The sequence below is a fragment of the Antechinus flavipes genome, chromosome 6 (assembly GCF_016432865.1).
Source record: "Antechinus flavipes isolate AdamAnt ecotype Samford, QLD, Australia chromosome 6, AdamAnt_v2, whole genome shotgun sequence".
NCBI lineage: Eukaryota > Metazoa > Chordata > Mammalia > Dasyuromorphia > Dasyuridae > Antechinus > Antechinus flavipes.
In genome coordinates, this window is record NC_067403.1 from 187604941 (window position 1) to 187624818 (window position 19878).

General features: G+C 45.1%; 1 protein-coding gene across 1 annotated transcript; it reads left to right on the forward strand.

The window, feature by feature from the left end:
* The first annotated feature begins 5546 nt into the window (after positions 1-5546).
* LOC127541495 (ras-like protein) lies at positions 5547-6316 on the forward strand. Its single transcript, XM_051966734.1, has one exon. The coding sequence runs from the start codon at positions 5547-5549 to the stop codon at positions 6120-6122; it is 576 nt and encodes a 191-aa protein (XP_051822694.1). The 3' UTR covers positions 6123-6316.
* Positions 6317-19878: the final 13562 nt, after the last annotated feature.

The following is a 19878-nucleotide window of genomic DNA, read 5'->3' on the forward strand; positions in this document are numbered from 1 at the left end:
GCCACTGAGGTCCCTCCAGCTCTCATGGTCCTCCCTTTGGTGTCACATCCCCAGGTAATCGGATGTGAAGGCCAGATGCGGTACAAATTGGTTTTGATGGACAGCTGTGGCGTGGGCAAGAGTGCACCAATCATCCAACTAGTCAAGAATCACTGTGTGACAGACCATGACCCGGCCATTAAAGACTTCTACACCCAAATAGTGGTGGCTGGCGCTGTAAATCCTGGACGCCGCAGGCAATGAGGAGAACCCAAATGGGTTCCTGGAGTTCACGCGCTGGGGGACGGTTTCCTGTGTCTATGCAGTGGATGACGTCAAATCCTTTGTGGATGGGAACCTCCACTGGGACCAGCAGCAGAGGGTAAAGGACACTGACCTCGTTCCCCTCGTCCTGGTGGCCAATGAGACCAACATTGCCAACTGCACAGTGACCCCCACGCGAGGCTGAGCAATGGCCGAGAACTTCTGGTGCCCTTTGTGGAGACCTCGGCTGTGGCTCGTCAGAGCATGGAAGGAGCTCTTCATGAGCTGGTTCGCGAAATTTGCAGAATGCCGCCAGGAGCTCGGGCACCTCCCTAATGCTGAGCAGGACTCGGGCTGTGGGTTCAGGCACTACAGTCATGTGAGCAGTTGTACCCTGCGCCCGCAGCCTCCCCGCCTCCATCGGGAGCCTTCCTTCTGCCTCCTCGGGGGCCAGGCCCTTCTGGGACTCACCAGGGTTTCTCCAGGAGCTTCTTGGGATTCAGTGTTTCTCCACTAGGCTTTTTTAGAGTTTTGCTTAGAAAAGACTCCTTCCCTGAGCCTGTCTGCAGCCTCCCCTGGCCTCTTTGGCCACTGGCACCATCATTTTCAGGAGCTTCCTCTCCCCTTCAGGGGTCTTTGTGCTGCCTTTTCTTTCTTGGGCGGGAAATCGTGTTCCCCCAACAGAGAGACCCTGCTGCCAGAAACCAGGACACTAGTGATTCTCCTCCTTGCTCTGGGCTTGGTACATTTGATTGGTGCTCGAGGACCTCATTGTTGAGGAGGAGGTCCCGCTCAGGAGTTCCCATTCAGTGTTCCCAAGACCAGACTGGGAGAGAGCTCAGTGTCATACTTGCACTCGCCCTAGCAGCGAGGAGATGAGGGGTCTGCACTGGCTTGTGCCCCTCAGGAGAAGAAGAGGGGGATTCAGGCTGTGAATGTTCTTAGCAGACACTCCACAGCTGCAGGTCAGGAGGGCCCTGGACCCTCCTTAGGGTTTTCTGACATGAGCATCTCTGTATTACCTTGGGAGTGTTGGTGAAAAGGGTTCCTCCAAAAGCCGCTTGCTTTGGGGTGGGGGATTCATTTGAAAGCGACTTCCCTCATCCTCTCATCCAAAGTTGTAAACCTATAATTTCTTAAGTTCTAGAACTTATTACAAATAAAAGTTGCTGCTTTGTTTAAGTGTGCTGCTGGGGGTCTCTCTCAGGGGCTTGGTGGGCTTTGAGGTAGGAATAACTGGAGTGTAGAGAGGCCTAGTGGAGAGAGAGCTGGGTTTGGGAGCTATCAGCTCTTGGGCCTCAGTTTCCCCATCAGTAAGATTGGGGATGAGGGGAAAGGGTTTAGGTGGCCTCTGTTACTTTCCAGCTCTGAGTCAGTAGGGGCCTCAGGGTACCTGAGCCTGAACTGTCTGACACATTTCCTTGGTCTTGATACATCAGTCCATGTAAATTAAAAAACTTGGCAGAAGTTAATTCAAGCGATACCTGACCAAATGTGGATCCCACCCAAATAAACCCCAGATTGTCGAATCAGTCAATTTAACAATGATTGTTGAAAGGCCCTGACTGATTGGGGAGGGGGGAGAATCCACCATCTTCCCGGAGATGACCCTTCTTCCCTTTCGAAGTGACCTGTGCTATATCAGTTACCTATTGCGTCTGGATTTTCCCTCAGGAGCCCCCTCCAGCTGTACCCCAGACACAGCAGTGACCACAGTAAGGAGCTGGCCTGGGAGGGGGTAGCAGGGTCGGGCCCTCAGCCCTGACCACAAAAAGCTCCATCTGCACCCAGGGCCAAACCAGTGTGAGCCCTAAAGCTAGGCTAGCCTAAGTCTGGTTCATTTTTTTTTTTTTGGGGGGGGGACGGTGTCTAAATCCACCTTCATAAGATGAGGGCAGGACAGGGGATAAGTCAGAATCCTTGGGAAGCCAGTAGCCAGTTCAGATCAGGAGGCAAGTGGGAGGAAGGGCCTTCTTTGCTCATCAGGGCCCCAGAAAGGAGATACCTGTGATAGATGATTCTTTCACCCTCTAGACCTGTGATGTCTATCTCATTGATTATAATTCCCTCCTTTTAATCGATTATCTCCAATTTTTATTTGTAATAGTACAATAAACTGCCTGGTGCTTTGGGAGATTTCTCCTTCAGTCACATAAAAATGACCCTCTACTTCTAATTACATCCTCCTCCCCTGTCTCGACCTGAAAATTTGGTTTTCTGTAAAATAGCAACTTGATGAGTCAGTCATCTGAATATGAAAGCTTGGTGTTCCACCCACTCTGCTTATTAAAAAGGGGATAGAAATCAGCTGTTCTATCCTATATTTGTTTTTGTTTGACCTTCAAGTCGTGTCCGAGTCTTCACGTGATTCCATTTGGGGTTTCATTTGCAGAGGCGCCGGAGTGATTGGCCATTTCTTTCTCCAGTTCATTTTACAGGATGAGGAAACTGAGGCAAATGGGGGTAAAGTGACTTAGCCAATACATCCAGTAAAGTTCAAGTCCAAGTCTTCCTTCAAGCCTGGTGCTTTAAAATCCATTTCATCACCTAGTTGCCCCTCTCCCACCTATAATCCATTATAAAAGTGTTTTATCTACAAAAGCATTTAGATAAAAAAAGGTAAACAATCCTGTTTTTTTCTGTAACAGGATTCAAGTTGATAAGGTGGGCTTCCATCCTTTCTAAGCAGTTTATGAGCAGCTCTATGACACATTCCTTGGCCCTGGTGCCCTTTCAGGCCAGAGAAATTCAATAATACCTGGGAGAGGCCAAAGTGATGGCTCAGGTAAATAGGGAGGGTTTTCAATGTTTAAGGACCACCCATATTCTAACTGGGATGTGCCTCTTTAGAGAAGCTGTCCTTAGGGGTTGGGAGAACTCAAGGTGTTCCAGATGGACTCCGTGACCTGGGTGGGGGAGGTATCTAAAATGGCAGCACTTTCTTCCCTCCCAAAGTGTGGTTCTTAATCATGGACGCAGTCGTGACAGTCTTGGAAAAGGGGAGAGGGCTGTCTGCTTTCAAAATAGGGCCCTTTTATTTAGTATTGGTGAAATGAGGACCTTGAACTGAGGGTTTCAAATTATAGTCCACAGCAGCTGCAGCTTTCACAAAGAATTTGAATGAGAACATCAAATAAATTCCTATTTGTCAGGCCCATATTAGGCACTTGATAAAGGTTTATTCTCTTCTCCTTAATAAAAGCTGAAAAAATTAATGTATTAAAAAAAAAAAAAACCTTGATAAAATTTTGGCATTAAACCCAAATTAACGAGAGGAATTAGAAAATGACCAAAAAAGGCACTGCTAATTTTGACAAAAGGCTTAGAATTAGTGTTTACTAAACTTTGCACATCTTATGTAGCTGAAGTTACCACATAAAAGAAATATTGGAAAAAAAAATCCCCGGGTCAGGGGAATGAGATGGGATTAGGGACTGAGGTGGGGTCCAAAGAAATTAAGCAAACTGCCCATATTATACAGATGGCAAGGACTGGGGTGGGATTTGAACTCAGCTCCATCCACAATCTACTAATAAGAAAACTGTTGCAGCCTGAAAGCCTCAACTAGGGTCTACAGCAGTCCTAGGGTCCTTCTGGCTGTGGGAGTGAGGGTCGGGACGGAGAAGTGATGATTTGGCCCCCAACCGGATATATGGGGTGAAGGAGAAGACTTAGAATGATATCTAGTGGGAATGACCGGAGAAGTATGTTAAGGGATGGGAGAATCTGGGGAGAAAAGGGGAGGGGGCACGGGTAAGGGGCACCCCTGCCTGAGGATGGCCTGCAGGAGAGAGAGGGATGCGGTCCAGAGATGAGCAGGGGGAGTTCCAGGCAAATGGCTCCCAGTTTCTTGGCAAAGCGCAGAGCTGAAGTTCCCCGCTGAGACTGGGAGAAGGGGATGCTGTAGAGTTTAGGGGAGAGAAGAGAATGGTCCATCCCTGTTCGTTTTGGGGCAATTCTGAAAGAGGCTGGGGAGCAGAAGCAGGGGAAGGAGCAAACGGACCCGACTACAGTAAGGCCTGTGCAAAGGCCGTCAAATCAAACTCACTGGGACCAGTCGGGATGGGAAAGTGGAGCCCCAACTCCCTCTGGGGCAGCGAGTTGGGGGGTGCTGCGGGTGCGGAATAGCACGGGCGGAATAGCGCGTGCTCTATTATATGGCTTGTGCATGGTACTTGGGGAGGCGCTCTGATTCCTTAATGCAACGGGGCTGTTAGAATGCCCCGAAATTGTTATAGGGCTCCTCAAGGTCCCAGGCGGGAACCCTGAGAAACCCCGGCGGTCTGAGGGGTGGGTTTCCCAACTTTCCTGAGGGGGCGGGGCTGAGATGCGAGCGGTGGGTGTGGGGAGAGGGCGGATTTCCCGGGAGGCTCCGTGGTGGGTGGGGAGGGGTGGGGGATTGGGGGATTGGGGGCCCTCACTCAGCCCTTCAAGTTGGTGGGAGTGCAGGGTTCTGGAGTCTTTCTGCAGCCGGCTTGCTGACCTCTGTGTCTCTACAGCCTCTCGGACCCGGGATCCCGACCCCCAGCCAGGCTTCCCCACCAGCCCCATTAGCAATTCGGAAAGGGTAAGTAGAGGCAGTAAGAACTGGGGCAAGACTGGGGAATGAAAAACGAGGTTAGCCAACAGGTAGCGGTAGTGGCTGGTGGACACGTAGCCCGTGTCCCGGTGGCTGCCTTAACGCAGGAATAGAGATGTCCTTCACCCTCTTAAAGTCCTTTCCGAAACCCAGGCTCCGTCCTGGGAGTTAAGAAAAGTACTTTTTTTTCTTAATTTTTTTCCTTAGCGATTGGGGTTAAATGACTTGCTCAGGGTCAGGCAGCTAGTAAGTGTTGAGTATCTGAGGCCAGACTTGAATTTAAGGGCTTAAGGATCCCTTAAGGATAAGCGTCAAAGGGTCCGGTAGAGGCAGCGGGGTTGAGAAGAGCTTGATGGTCAGCGAGAGCCCATGGGAGCTTCTGCAAGGGTCCCAAGGCTTGTTCAGGCTAAGGGGATTGCGGAAGAGTTACAGAGAGACCCAGTGAGGCAGGGATTGGAGAAGGGTATCGGAGCCTCTCCCACCGGGGCCTTTCTTAGCCCCTCTGACTGTGTCCCTGGTGGAGAGAAGTCTGCATAACCTGGATTCAAGTCCAGCCTCAGAGACTCGGGACAAGCCGCCTAACTTTCCATCTACCTCAGTTTCATCTGTTAAATGGGGACGAGGATAGCATTACTGCCCGGAGTTGTCCCCCGCTCAGTCAATGCTCATTTCTTCCCCCTTCCTCCTTCCAACCCTCCCAGGCGACCCGCCAGGCAGGACCAACATGCTGTACAAGTTGGTGGTGATGGGCAGCCCCGGCGTGGGCAAGAGCGCGCTGACCATCTGCTTCCTCCAGAAGCGCTTCGTGGCCGAGTGCTTCCCCTCTGACATGGGCCTGTACCACAGTGAGGTGGAGGTGGACGGGATCCCCTGCGAGCTGATCATCTTGGACACTCCGGGAGGCGAGCAGCACCCCGACCGGTGGGAGGACTTCATACGCTGGGGAGAGGGCTTCCTCTGTGTCTACGCCGTGGACTACATCAAGACCTTCGTGGATGTGAACTTCTTCTGGGACCAGCTCCAGAAGGTCAAGGGCACCAGCCGGGTGCCCATGGTGCTCGTGGCCAACAAAATTGACCAGACCCACTGGCTGGTGGACTCGGACTTGGGCCAGGAAGCAGGCAGGAACCTCAAGGTGCCCTTTGTGGAAACCTCGGCCAAGACCCAGCAAGGGGTGGAGCAGGCCTTCTATGAGCTGATCCGGGAGATTCGGAGGATGCGAGGGGAGGAGCCCCAGAGCTGCCTGAGGCCTCTCAGGTGGAGGCAGAGCTTCGGGCTCAGGAACTGCTCCCTCTTGTAGGCCCGGTGTCCTGGGCCCGCTCCTGAGCTCTTGGGGGCCTCTCCCAGCCCTTCCCTAGCCTCCTACAGCCAAACCCTGCTGCAGCTCCTTGGGAGCTCTTGGTGGGTCATCCATGTTCTTCCTTAGGAGTTTTCTGGCCTGGGCATCCCCGCCACCTTGGGCAAGACGGGCGATTCTCCTGTTTCATTTGAGAGTACTAGGAATTCTGGGGAGGGAGAATTCCTGTAAGTTAAAGGGACTAACCCCCTCGTACTCTGATTCAGAGTTGACTATTTTCTTGTTTTAGGATTTCTTAAAAATAAAAGTTCTTGCTTTATGAATGTATTGTCGGTGCTTTCTCTGGGGCTGTGCTTGGGGAAACAATAATATGAATTAATGTAATCTGATGGAGAAAGCTGAGTTTAGGAGTTAGGAAAGTGGGGCAGTTTATCTATAGGATCCTAGGCCTCGGTTTCCTGATCTGTCCATTTGTACACACACAGATGTAGATGGTCCCAACCAGCTCTAGATCTCATTCTAAAGCTAGACTGAAATCCTACGAATCCCAGAGGCTACCAGAACCTCAGTTTTCTCATCTGTAAAAATAGGGCAGTAATGGCACTTTACACACCCAGTTTGGGGAAGGTTGCCATTGGAGTGAGGAACACCTGAGTTAAAAATCTGACATCACCTCTGTTTGCTACAAAATGGGGATCACAACATTCCCCTCAGGTTTACTATGAGGATGATGGGAGATGAGCCCTTAGCAAACCTTATGGCCATTATTAGTCCAGCAAGCCAAAGTATCGCTGTAGCTGGGCCTGGGACGTTCTGCCCAGAAATGAGTGCCCTTCATTCTGTGCCTCTTGATGTTTATCCCATCTAATTCTCAAGTCTCAAAGGGATTCGTCTTTAGAATTATCTACCATAAATAATGAAGGAATATCAATACTAAACATATGCCCCAAGTGGTATGGCATTCAAATTACTAGAGGAGAAGTTAAGAGAGCTGACATTTCTATAGCTCATAAATCAGCAGAGCCCTTTCCAGCTACTATCTCATTTGATCCTCAGCCCCTTTTGGAGGAAGATGTTATTAGCCCCATTTTACACAGAAGGAAAATTGGGGAACTGATACCCCCTCTCTGGAACTTCCTTGCACTGCCATGGGCTAACTTTTTATTGACAGAACCCATGCCAGGGTAATTTTTTACAGCATTATTCCTTGCACTCACTTCTGTTTCTATTTTTCCCCTCCTTCCCTCCACCCCTTCCCCTAGATGGCAAGCAGTCCTTTACATGTTGAATAGGTAACAGTATATCCTAGATACAATATATGTGTGCAGAACTGAACAGTTTTCTTGTTGCACAGGGAGAATTGGATTCAGAAGGTATAAATAACCCGGGAAGAAAAACAAAAATGCAAGCAGTTTATATTCATTTTCCAGCATTCTTTCTTTGGGTGTAGCTGCTTCTGTCCATCCTTGATCAATTAAAGCTCTCTTTATCGAAGAGATCCACTTCATGGGCTGTTTCTCTACTAGGTCTCAGCATCTGGCATCTTCTGGGCACTGCCAGGAGCTGCAGATTTGCAGGGTCTTTTGATGTAATAAATCATTCTCAGAATCTAGTAGTTTTATAATTTCTCTTCCTCAGTTGTGAGGAGGGGAAAGAAGTTGAGAACTCCCAATGTGGGGATGCCCTTTGCTGAGACAAGTCAGCACCCGCTCTAATTCCTGGTCTCAGAGCAGCTGGGGCACTATGAGGTTAGTGACGTGGCCAGGAGGTTGGGAGGGGGCAAGTCTGGAGCTGAGGTCCCCCTGAATCCCTGTTCCCTCTAGCCCCATCCCATGCTGCTAGCCTGCCTACAATAGTCATATAATGGATCATGCTCAGGTTCCCTCCTGGGCTGGATCATTCACCATCTTGGCAGCCAGTTTCTCTGATCCAGGTCTCCTGGCCAAGACAGGAACAGGTTCATATTTATGGGGACAAGACCATTGTTTCCCCCAACTAGTGATAGGGTACAGCTTCTAGGGAAACATAGCAATGATTTTCAGGGTCCCTGACCTTAGAGTGCTATTGTTCTAACAATCTGTCAATGATTCTAAAGTCTTCTGGCTTTAGTCAGTGATCCTGAGGTCCCCTAACCTTATAAGAGTGCTATTATTCTAACAATCTGTCTGGCAATGATTGTAAAATCTTCTCGCCCAGGAATATAATATTTCTTCCCTTAGGCTTTAGGGAAGATGTATTAGTGATCCTGAAATCCTGAAAAGACTTAACACCCTTTCAGCAAGAAGAAACTTCCATGCAGTATAGTTAGAACGCTGGCAAGATTTCTTAACAGCTTTGACTGCCACCTTAGAAAGGGGAAAAGCCTTTTTCCTTTGAACTTTAGCCCCTTTTCCTGTGAACTTTAGCTCTGGCCAATTGGAGGCTACAGAAATAAAGTTTAGCTAATTAAGATTAACTTAACTTCTTAGCAGATTCTCAAAGTCGAGAGCAATGATAGGAAGTCTGGTAATTAGTTATTTTAAGATTGCGAGAAAAATTCCTGAACCACTGGGGATAATTGCAGGAATTTACCCCATTCCGAAAGAAAAGAAAAAACCAGACTAGGTAAATCGCGACTTTTCCCTAAACCTTCCTTGATTGCTCTCTTGCCCGGAGTCCCCCTCTGCTCCTTTGGGAAAGTCCCCAAGGAGGTGTCAAAGGACCCATCCACACTCCACTCCCGGGAGTCCTGGGTGTATCTCAGTTGTGGGGATTGTTAACAAGATCAATACAGCCCAAGTCCCTCGGTTTGCTAATTCCTCTCAAATCAGATCCAATTAGGAGAAGAGAATGCTAAGGAACTGTAGGGAAACACAAATTCTGCCTCACTATAGCAATAGGGGAAGCAGCCAAGGCTGTAGGGTCCCCATAACCTTGCCCAAAGACCTCCCCAGCCCAGCTTGGGGGGACGGGGATGGAGTGGGGGTCAGACTCCGGGGTCAGCCTTCCCTGAGCCCTGGCACCAGAACTGCCATCAAAGGGAGATCCTGGCACCGGTCCCCCAGTCTTCAGCAGGGTCTGTCCAGCAGCCGCCTGGGAAGAATCCGGTGCCCCCGGCAGCACCCAGCATGGCAGGGTGAGGCGAGGAAGCCGGTCAGCCTCTGTTTGGTAACCCACCCCCCCCACCTCCGTTTCAATTGCAGGAAGGTATTAGCTAGGTGATTTGTGGCAAAGTATTTTATCTCTGCCAGCCTTCTGATTTATAAAGAGAAATAGTTGTTATGAAGATCACGTGATTGCAAAAGGGCTTAGCATAAAACATGCTCTATGAATGTTAAGTGCTTTATTGTATAAATTAAGATCTCCCTGGACTAGGAGGATAGTGCAAAGAGTTAAAAGCATCTTTCTCTTTCTTCCCTCCTTTCCTGCCCGCAGCAGGGATACGTGGGTGAAATTTGTTATTTCAGATACGATAGTAAAAGCAATTTTAGAGGAACTCTAATCAAAGCTCACTAAAGGGATCAGTAAATTTTAATCCATTTTCACTGAGAGTGTTTACAGAAGATTTGTTTGGGAACTTCAGGACAACAGAAAAGCAGTTTTCTACTACTTTAAAAACTCTGGCAACAAACAGCCTGCTCTGGAGTTATCAGAGTCAGATTTCTGAGTGTCCTGTCAACTAAAAGAAGTTTATTTAGTCTTGTTCATCCCTTTAATAATGTAATCTGTAATGTAAATGTAATCTAGGGAATTAGGTATTTTTCACTTTTGCTTAAAAAAACCTGAGAGGAAATTGCAGCTAAGACCATTTGGCTATTACTTAGGAAATTCTAAAACTGTTAACTAAGTTACTTGGAGTCATTGTCATCACGTTGAACCTAAAATTGGTAATTACTGTGTGTGGAACAAGAAGCATGAGGTGAAAGCCTTATCAGTTCGCCTCCAAGGATGAGGTGTACAACACCTTTCCCCTTCACAGAGTGTGTGTGTGTGTGTGTGTGTGTGTGTGTGTGTGTGTGTGTGTGGTAATCAAACAGCACAGTCCACAAAAGCACTAAGAATAGTAGAGTGGGCAACAGCCAGCTCAGCCCCCTGGGATCTCTCAACTCCCCTTAATCTGTAAACTTGCCAATTTTCTTCAAACCCTCAGGGTAAGCAAGGTCATCAGCCCTGAGAATGAGCCTCTTTATGGATTTATAGTTTTTAAAGGAGAAATGTGTTTACTAAGAATCTGTAAACTTGTTTAATGAGTGATCCTTTGCACCAGGATAAGCTTAAACATATCAAACATGTTAAACAAAATCTCCTAGGGTTTAAGTCCTGGTAAACTTAAAAACAATGTATCTAGCTCTAAACTGAGATTAGTAGAATTTGCTATTAGAGAGAAAATCTCTTGACTGTAATCATCTTTTGAGTTTTGAATTTGATCAATAAGTCCAGCAACCCCCCATTCCAGAGAAATGCTTTTCTGGGTAAGAGCTGGGAGGACAACCTCGACCTGTGCTTGGGATCCCCCTGACTCAGTTTCCCAGTTCTGTTTCTTTGTTTCCCACTTGAGGCTGGCTATGAGGTGGAATTGTTACTGCAGGATCAGCTGTCAAACAGATGTAAGGATGCTTCATCCTATCCTGTGTGTGCTCAAGCTCGGGCCTGAAGGACCTGCTTTCACACTATTATAATCATGTCCCTGCTTTTTCCTCTTATAGCAAATTTCTATAATCAGAGTAAATGATCACAGAAGCCCTGAGCCCAATACAAGTGTCCTGGGGACACAGAGATTTTCTCCCTTTATCTTAGATGCTTGCCTTTGCATACCACTGCAAAAAGACTCATTCTTTTTGCCCTTGAAGGGGCAAATCCAGGGGAATAACCCTACAATTAACTGGACAGTCATGTCCAGAACATGGAGGTAGCTCAAGGCCTCTGTGGCAGCCCCCACATATTTGGGCTGGTCCTGACTACCCGTATGTAGATGATAATTCCCTCTGTACCAGAGAGGCTTCCTTGGAGGCAGCCACAGGAACCCCTAACCTAATCCTGGGGCAATGGTTTCTTTGTCCAAAGGCCCACATTGCCTTTCAGTCTGTTAAGTGTTTGAGCCATGAATTAACTCCCACTCCCTTATATTCACAGTGGAGAGGAAGCCATCTTTTCACTCCCTGAACCTTCCTCCAAAAAAAAGAGCAAGTTTGGGTTTTATCCCTAACTGTAGTTATTGCCAAGCCTCTCTGAGATAATATTCAGGGCCCTGACATAATTCCCCTTGAATGGGGCCTGATCAGGCCAAGGCTTTACGACCTTGAAAGCTAAACTGCCATGGCCTTAGCCCTATGGGGCCAGGTCCTAGGGACCGTGGCTCAGTCCCTGTCACCCTATCCCAGACCCCTTTCTTATTTCTCAAAGAAACTGTGCCTTTGGGGCGACCCTCCTGCCTTACAGCAGTGACTGCCGTACTCTTCTAAGTGGGAAAGCCTCCAAGCTCACTCTAGACCACTGAAGTTCTAATTCCCCATCAGATTCAAAGTGCTTTTGCTTTTGTTGAGGTTCAGAAAGAGACCCCAAAAAGGTCTGATAATCAGCTCAAACTGCTCCCAGCTCTCCCCTCCCCCCCAGATCTGCTCATAAAGTAGGTTTCTGTTTACTCATTCCTTTGTAGAATGTCCAAAGCAGAACCTGCCAGGACTTCTGCCCTGTGGAGAGACCCTCTTCTTAGTGAAAAAAAAAAAACCTTTTGTTATTTCTCTGCCGAGGAAATTAGTCTCCTAGCAAAGCTGACTTCTCATCTCACAATAAACTTCCGTTTTTGCCTCTTAAAACTTTTTGGGTTTGTGAATTCTTTCACTTAGGACCTGCAATGACTAAAAGGGGATTCCCACAACAATCCCATCAGCCTGCCCTTCTGACTCCCTCCAGAGGAACGGATGCTTCTGCCCAATGCAGCTCTGCCCACATTGTATAGAAATCTTTTTTTTAAAATAGCTTTTTATTGACAACATATGCATGGGTAATTTTTCAATATTGACCCTTGCAAAAACTTCTGTTCCAACTTTTTCCCTCCTTCCCTCCATCCCATCCCCTAGAAAGCAGGTACTCCCATACATATTAAATATTCAAGTATATGTTAAATACAACATATGTATACATATTTATACAGTTGTCTTGCCGCACAAGAAAAATTGGATTTAGAAAGAAGGTAGAAATCTTTAATTGTTTCTCTGGGACCCAGAATAAAATTCCAGCCTGCATCCAGTCAGTAAGGCACTAGCCTCCAAGCCCCTTCTCTGTTTTCTTTCATATTTTCCCTTTTCCCACCTAAATGTGGCCAAAGCAGGCTCCCACTTTCCCCTGTGATCCTCGGCCTCCTCCCTGGGTATGTGCACAGACTACCCCATTTTGAGAATGCTCCATCCTCAGCAGAGCCTCTTTGGGTCCTTTCCAGATAGTGCTCAGATACCGCCTTGGACTAAGGGCCCCTACCCCCCTCCCCTGCCCCCCAGAAAGTTATTTGTAAATTCAGTGCCAAAAAATCATCAATACTTCCTTTGTATTGGCTATGTATTAGGGCCCCCCTAGGCTGAGCTCGAGCTTCTGGAAGGCAGACAGTTGTTTGCTTTTGTCTCTATACAGTCACTTAACATTGTCCTGCAGCAGGGGAGCACCTGGAAGCCCAGCTCTCCCTAGCCCCCTCCCCTTTTTGCCTCCAAATCATTTACAAATTGCTTGTCCATATAAGCATTTATTTGTTTTTCTTCTTTTCTTCTCCCAAGGAAGCACTCCATGGTAGCTAGTGTTTTTATGCCCAGTGCAGATCACTACCTGGAGAAGCTGGAACTATTGAATAATTATTGACTAATTTAGGGACAGCCATCCTGGCCCTCTGTGAACTTCTTACTCTAAAGTCTCAAGCTTAAAAAAGGAACCTGGGCCACTTTTCAGCCTTCAACTTCAGCTCAGAAGTACCACAGCTTAGAAGGAAGACCCCAGTCTGAAGTCTGGTCCCTACTCTGAGTTCAGAGAACTACCTTAATCACACACACACCCTCCTCAGTCTCCCCTGCTGTAAGTGAAAGCACAGAGCTCTAAACCTGGGAAAAAGATAGGAAAGAAGTCCAAAGTCAGCTTCTGGGTTCAAATGGAGTTTGAGTTGTAAATTCTTGGGTTGCAGCCCTGAAATGTGGGTGGGAATGCTGGTCAGGCCGTGGAAAGCCTTCTGGGGAACCTGGACCACGCCATCCCCACTTGACCTCAGTTTCCTTCCTCTGTCAAATAACAGTTTTGGCAAAGTTGGTGGATTTCAGTTAAGCCTCCGTGATCTCTCCCAGTCCCCCCCCCCATTAATCTCAGAAAAACATTTTTGTTGCTATTACTTGTTTTTGCATAACTTAAATGTCTGCTGACTTCACCTTGTCTCCTCCACTTTTTTAAAAAAAATTAATCCGAAAATCAGCTATCAAGGAAAACTTATTAAAGAAGAATCTTAAGGAATTGTCTTTGCATTTTGTTGTGCCACAATTCCCTTTAATTGTCCTGCCTCGGTTTCCCTAATTGTTCTGCCTCAATCCCCCTGAAACCCCCCACCCCCTGGCCATTAGGACTGAAGGTAATTAGGGCTGTACCTGGCTAAGTTCAGACGTCCTGGCTCCTAACCCCTCCTAAGTTACCAAGAATTCATGGTCCTCACCCCCCAGCCTGTCAGACTCCGATTCCACTCCTTTGCCTTTGTCCCCCTATTACTCAGAGCCAGAAATATCTTTCGCTGGAACTTGCTGGATTCTTTGAGACATCAGCTCTGGGACCAAAATGGATGTTTTAGCCCCGTAAAATCTCTCCCTCTCAGAAAAATAAAAAATTAAGAACTCTCTAATCTCTATCTTGCCCCAGTTTCTCAGGCATTGCAGTTACTGGCTGGGAGCAGGGCCCCTCCTGGGGAAGAGGGAGCCTCCCGTACAGAGGTGGGGGAACCTTTATACTTGCTCTGGGGATGCAGCTCCTCCCTTTGGAGAGCAGATTGGTCCGTTTTATCTGAGTTATACTTTCTGATACTCCCATTTTATGTTTTCCTCTTACTATGCATAAAATATGCTGCCTCCCACTCCCCCCATCATACATCCCATGTTCAAAAAACGTCAGAAAACTCCTCCTCTGGGGTGTGTCGGTTAATATTCAATTAGTCCATTAAGCAGGGGCAGGAGTGATTTGGTCAAGTCAAGTCACTGACCCCAGCTAGTTTGGGCTGGATCAGCTACTATATTAATTTTGTAGTTTTCTCAAAACCACAAGACCCTTTCTCATTGGCTGAATCCACCTGTGCCTTTCTAGGCCCCCAATTCCTTGCTTGCTCAAGGTTTCTATTGATCACTTAATTGTTCTGTGGAATCTTAACTTTCCTTCACCTCTCACACCTTGAAAACCTCCTGGTCAGTGGTACCCACTGTCTCAAAGCTCACAATACTGTGGAAAACCAGCTTTTCAGCTTTCTCACACATTTGAAACATTTTTTCCCACATTTTCTTTTAAGATTTTTGAGTTCTAAGTTCTCTCCCTTATTCCCACCCACAAGGAAGAAACCACCTGTGAAGTTACACAAACCATTTCCATAAAAGTCAAGTTATGAGAGAAAACAGATCCCCCCCCCCCCGAAAGAAAATTAAAGCTCAAGAAAAATTAAGTTAAAGAAAAAGAGAGAGAAGTAGCGAATGCTTTCTATCTGTATCTAGACTCGCTCAGTTCCTTCTGTGGGTATGGGTAGGACTTTTCATCATAAATCCTTCAGAATAACTGGAAATGATTCTACTAGGGAGAATAACAGCCATTTGCAGCTGGTCATCCCAGAACATTGCTATTACTTTGTATACAGTTTATTTCACTTTTTATTCAAGAGGAGGGGTTTGCTTTGCCAGGTCCCCTGGGCTGCCCCCAGCCCTGGAAGGCTAGCTGGGTACTGTTCCCTTGGCACAGAGGTGAGGTGATCAGCTGGCCTGGGTCAGGACTCTCTCCCACGGAGCGCCCTTCAGTCCACAGCTGAGCCTGTGCTAGCTGGGCACCCTATGGGAAGACCCCAGAACTCCCGGGCCCTGCTCACAGGGCTGGCCTAGACATTGGTGTCTGGGGGCTCCCTCCTGGAGTCTCACTTAAATGAGGAGCTCCCCAGAGGGCCCCCAGAAGAAGGGAATAGGGATTGTTCTCTCTCTTCCCTATTGTCCCACCTAACCTTGATTCACTGGAACCTGAGTTAGTGCCCGAAAAATGTGGCTAGTGCCCAGAGTCCCTATTCAGTCTCTCCCACCCCCACTTCATTCTCCGGTTTCTGGAAGTCCCTCCCAGCCTTGTTTGTGAGTTGTTTAAATCTCTACAAGACCCTCCCCCAGTTCTTCAAACTGATTCGTTGTTTCTCTTACAGAACACCCTGCTCCCTAAGTCAATAAGTTGACTTGATTACTCCACAGACCTTTGTATCCATGGACCTCTCAGGTTTCTGTGGTTTGGGGGTTTTATAAGTTGAAGACTCTGCTTACATCTTAGGGGGGCTTATTCTCCTTTCTTCCCCTGCCCCCAAAGCTTTTCTTGCTTTGTTCACTGCCCCCTTATTTTCTTTGCACATTGGGCTCTGGAAGTAGTTGGGGCCCCAGCAAGAGCTCCTAGACTTTTTGGGGAAAAAAATAGGGATAAATAAAAATATGGCCAGAATTTACATAATACTTAGAGGCTTACCAAGAACTTTACAAACATGCTCCCCTTGATCCTTTCATCTGCTTTGGGTGGCAGGTGCTACTGCAATCTTCATTTTACAGATGGAGAAACTGAGGCAGGCTGAGCTTCAGTGTCTTGCCCACGTCCATATACAAGGTAGCACTTGCACTCAAAGCTTCCAGAATGTGGCCCTGCAGCACCATCAGTTCTTTGCCTTTCTTTTGGAGGGTATAATGTGGGGTCTGGCCCCCATTTCCTCTCAGTGGTTCTGTAGGTTTGTCTTCACAGGAGTGTGGAGTAGCATCAAAAGACTTTCAGAGACCCAGATTGAGCCTTCACTTCTCCACCTGTGATCCTAATTTATTTTCTTTTAAATAATAGCTTTTTATTTTTCAAAATACATACTAAGAAAATATTCAACATTTCAGCCTTGCAAAACTCTGTTTCAAACTTTTCTCCCTCCCTTTCTCTACACAGCAAGCAATCCACATAATAAACATGCGCAATTCTTCTAAACAGATTTTTTCACATTTATCATGCTGCACAAGAAAAATCAGACAAAAAGGGAAAAAATTAAGCAAACAAACAACAATAACAATTTAAAAGGTGAAAATGCTATGTTGTGATCCACATTCGGTTCCCATAGAGTGGGGACTATGGGAGAGTAATCCCCACTCTCTGGGTGCAGATGGCTCTCTCTGTCACAAGTCTGTTGGAATTGGCCTGAATAACTTCACTGTTAAAAAGAGCCAAGTCTTGCACTTACGTGTGAATTCTACCAAACATTTAAAGAACAATTAGCTCCAATGTTATATAAACTATTTGAAAAAATTGGAAATGAAGGAGTCCTACCAAATTCTTTTTATGACACAGACATGTTACTGATACGTAAATCAGGTAGGATGAAAACAAAGAAAGAAAATTATAGACCAATCTCCCTAATGAATATTGATGCAAAAATCTTAAATTAGCAAAGAGATTACAGAAAATCATCCCCAGGATAATACACAGCAACCAAGTAGGATTTATACCAGGAATGCAGGGCTGATTCAATATTAGGGAAACTATTAGTATAATTGACTATGTCAGTAACCAAATTAACAAAACTCATGTAATTATCTCAATATAAGCAGAAAAAGCATTTGATAAAATCTAACACCTATTACTATTAAAAACACTAGAGAGTATAGGAATAAATGGATTTTTCCATAAAACAGTCAATAACATCTATTTAAAACCATCAGCAAGCATCATATGTAATCGTAAACTGGAACCATTCCCATTAAAATCAGGGGTGAAACAAGATTGCCCACTGTCACCATTACTATTCAATACTGTATTAGAAATGCTAATTTTGGCAATAAGAGAAGAAAAAGAGATTAAAGGAATTAGAGTAGGAAATGAGGAAATTCAATGATCACTCTTTGCAGATGATATGATGGTATACTTAGAGAACCCCAGAGAATCTGCCAAAAAACTATTAGAAATAATCCACACCTTTAGCAAAGTTGCAGGATATAAAATAAACACACATAAATGATCAGCATTCTTATATATCACTAACAAAATCTAACAGCAAGAGATATAAAGAGAAATTCTATTTAAAATAACTGCTAATAGTATAAAACATTTGGGAATCTATCTGCCAAGTGAAAGTCAGGAACTATATGAGCAAAACTACAAAACACTTTCCACATAAATAAAGTCAGATCTAAGCAATTGAAAAAATATCAAGTGCTCTTTGGAACAAAAAGGTTTTACAAGGGTCAATGTTGAAAAATTACCCAAGCATATGTTTTGAAAATAAAAAGCTTTAATAAAAAAAAAAAAGGGGAAAAAGAGCTAAGTATTAAATGAATAAAATTTTAATAAAATACTGATTTATTTTTTAAAGTATTTTATTTTTTTCCAAATACATGTAAAGATAATTTTAAACTTTCATTTATTTTCCTGAGGCAATTGGGATTGTGACTTGTGCAGGGTCACACAGCCAGAAGTGTTAAGTGTCTGAAGCCATATTTGAACTTGTTTGGGACAAAAAGACCTATTCAAATTGAGTACCACAGAGATCACTCATAGAAAGCAGAATTATTTATTAGAATCTCAAGAAGCAGATCCCAACCTGATCTGTGAGCCAAATTTCACAGCAGGATAGGGCAGAGCCTTGAAAATGCTTACAGCTTTTATACATTTCAGACAAAGAACCTCCAAAATCCTGCCCTCTATATGTTGTGATTGGTTATGTAGGTCTACTGTTACCCTAGTTGGTCAGTGGAATGTAGTAGAGAAGGTGATATACAGCGTCTTCGCCAAGTCGGACAATGGCATGTAAAGTCCAGGCTTTATCTAAAATCATGTGATTCTGGAGAACCTGAAACTGAGGCCTATAGGCTTGATCTACTTTAGTTAACAGTCTCAGATCAGTATGTGCTTAATCTGTAAGTTTGTCACCTTTTCCCACATAATCCCCCCCTTCTCTCCCTCCTGACTTCAGGGCTGGTGCTCTATCCACTGTGCCACCTAGCTGCCCCTTAAATGTTTATTTAGAACTTTCTGTTCCAAAATTTTTCTCCCTCCTTTCTTTTCCTGCCCTCTCCCCAAATTAGAAAATGTAATGCTGGAGAAACTGAGGCAAAATAGAGATTAGAGAGTTTTTAATATTTTATTAATTGGAGAGTTTCATTGACTGGACAGGACTCTCATCTTAAAGTATCCAGTGGCGAATGTGAGAATCCCAGGTTTTTTTAAATTGGACTCTTGAAACAAAGGAAGAGAAGAACGGGAAATTTCTGGACCATAAATTTGGTTCTAGGAAGCCAGAGTCAGGATGTCTGAATAAACAGAAGTAAAGATGTCAATGAAGTATCCGAGATAGTCGTATCTTTTGGAATATTTAGAGGGAGTAGTAATGCCACAAATTCTTGAGGACATAAGGAGTTAGGAGCCAGGAAATCTGAACTCCCCCTTTTCTTGAGTCTTACATTAGCAATTTATAACCTTAGAGCAGTGGCCCTCAGTCTTAATGAACTGGAGGCAGGGTTGGCAACTAAGGGGATTGAGGCAGAACAGTTAAGGCAACTGAGGCAGAACAATTTAAAGAAACTCAGGACAATTAGGGAAAACTAATGCAGGGAAACTGAGGTAGAACAGTTCAAGGAGACTGTGGCATTAACAAAAGCAATCTAATTTAGGTTAAATTTGAACAATTCTTTCAATATTTTGTCATGTTATGCAAGAAAAATCAAACAAAAGGGAAAATCACAAGAAAGAAAAAACAAACAAACAAACAAAAAACCACTATGCTTTGATCTACATTCAGTCTCCATAGTTCTGTCTCCAGACATGGACGGCATTATCCATCTCAAAACTGTGTGGGATGGTAGCGACCACAAGAATAATCAGAGATTCTCAGAGTAAGAAAAGCAAAAAGAGATTTTTTAGGATCTCGAGAAAAAGGCAACTCCCCCCACACAAAGTGTTTGTCAGTAAAGGGATGCAAAATATAAACAGCAAACACAGGATTATCCCCTACAAGTCCATTGGAAATGCCTTGAATCACTGCATTGTTGAGAAGAGCCAAGTCCATCACATCTTTTAACAATTCTAAAAAAAAAAAAATTGAGTGAACACAAATAGGATATTTTCATGAAAAAACAGCTATTTTTTGAAGCACAACAATTTTAGTGATAAGAATATCATTTTATTTTATATCTTTATGCACATCTCTTTAAATTATACCTTAATAGAAGATAGCTGGGTTTTCTTGGCTGCTCCTGCCTTCAGTCTATTGCTCTATACTTTGAACATATAGGGTTAAAAATCTCACTTCACATCATTAAGTAGCTGGAAAAGGAAGAAGTATTTTCATGGGCAAATAACATCATAGTATTTGACATTATTTGAGAATAATTTGAAATAGTTTGACCTCACAGACCCCCTGAAAACATCTTAGAGTACACTTGTTGAGATTCAAAAAGAGACCCCAAAAGTTTGGGGTCACAGACCAGTGTTACACGGTTTCTCAAAAGAATTTTCAGGCTTGACCCCACCTCCAAGTCAAGGAGCAAAGTTTATTGTAATTGTAATGCCA

Excerpts from the sequence above, each read along its gene's own strand:
- LOC127541495 (XM_051966734.1), top strand. The coding sequence starts at position 5,547 with ATGCTGTACAAGTTGGTGGTGATGGGCAGCCCCGGCGTGGGCAAGAGC.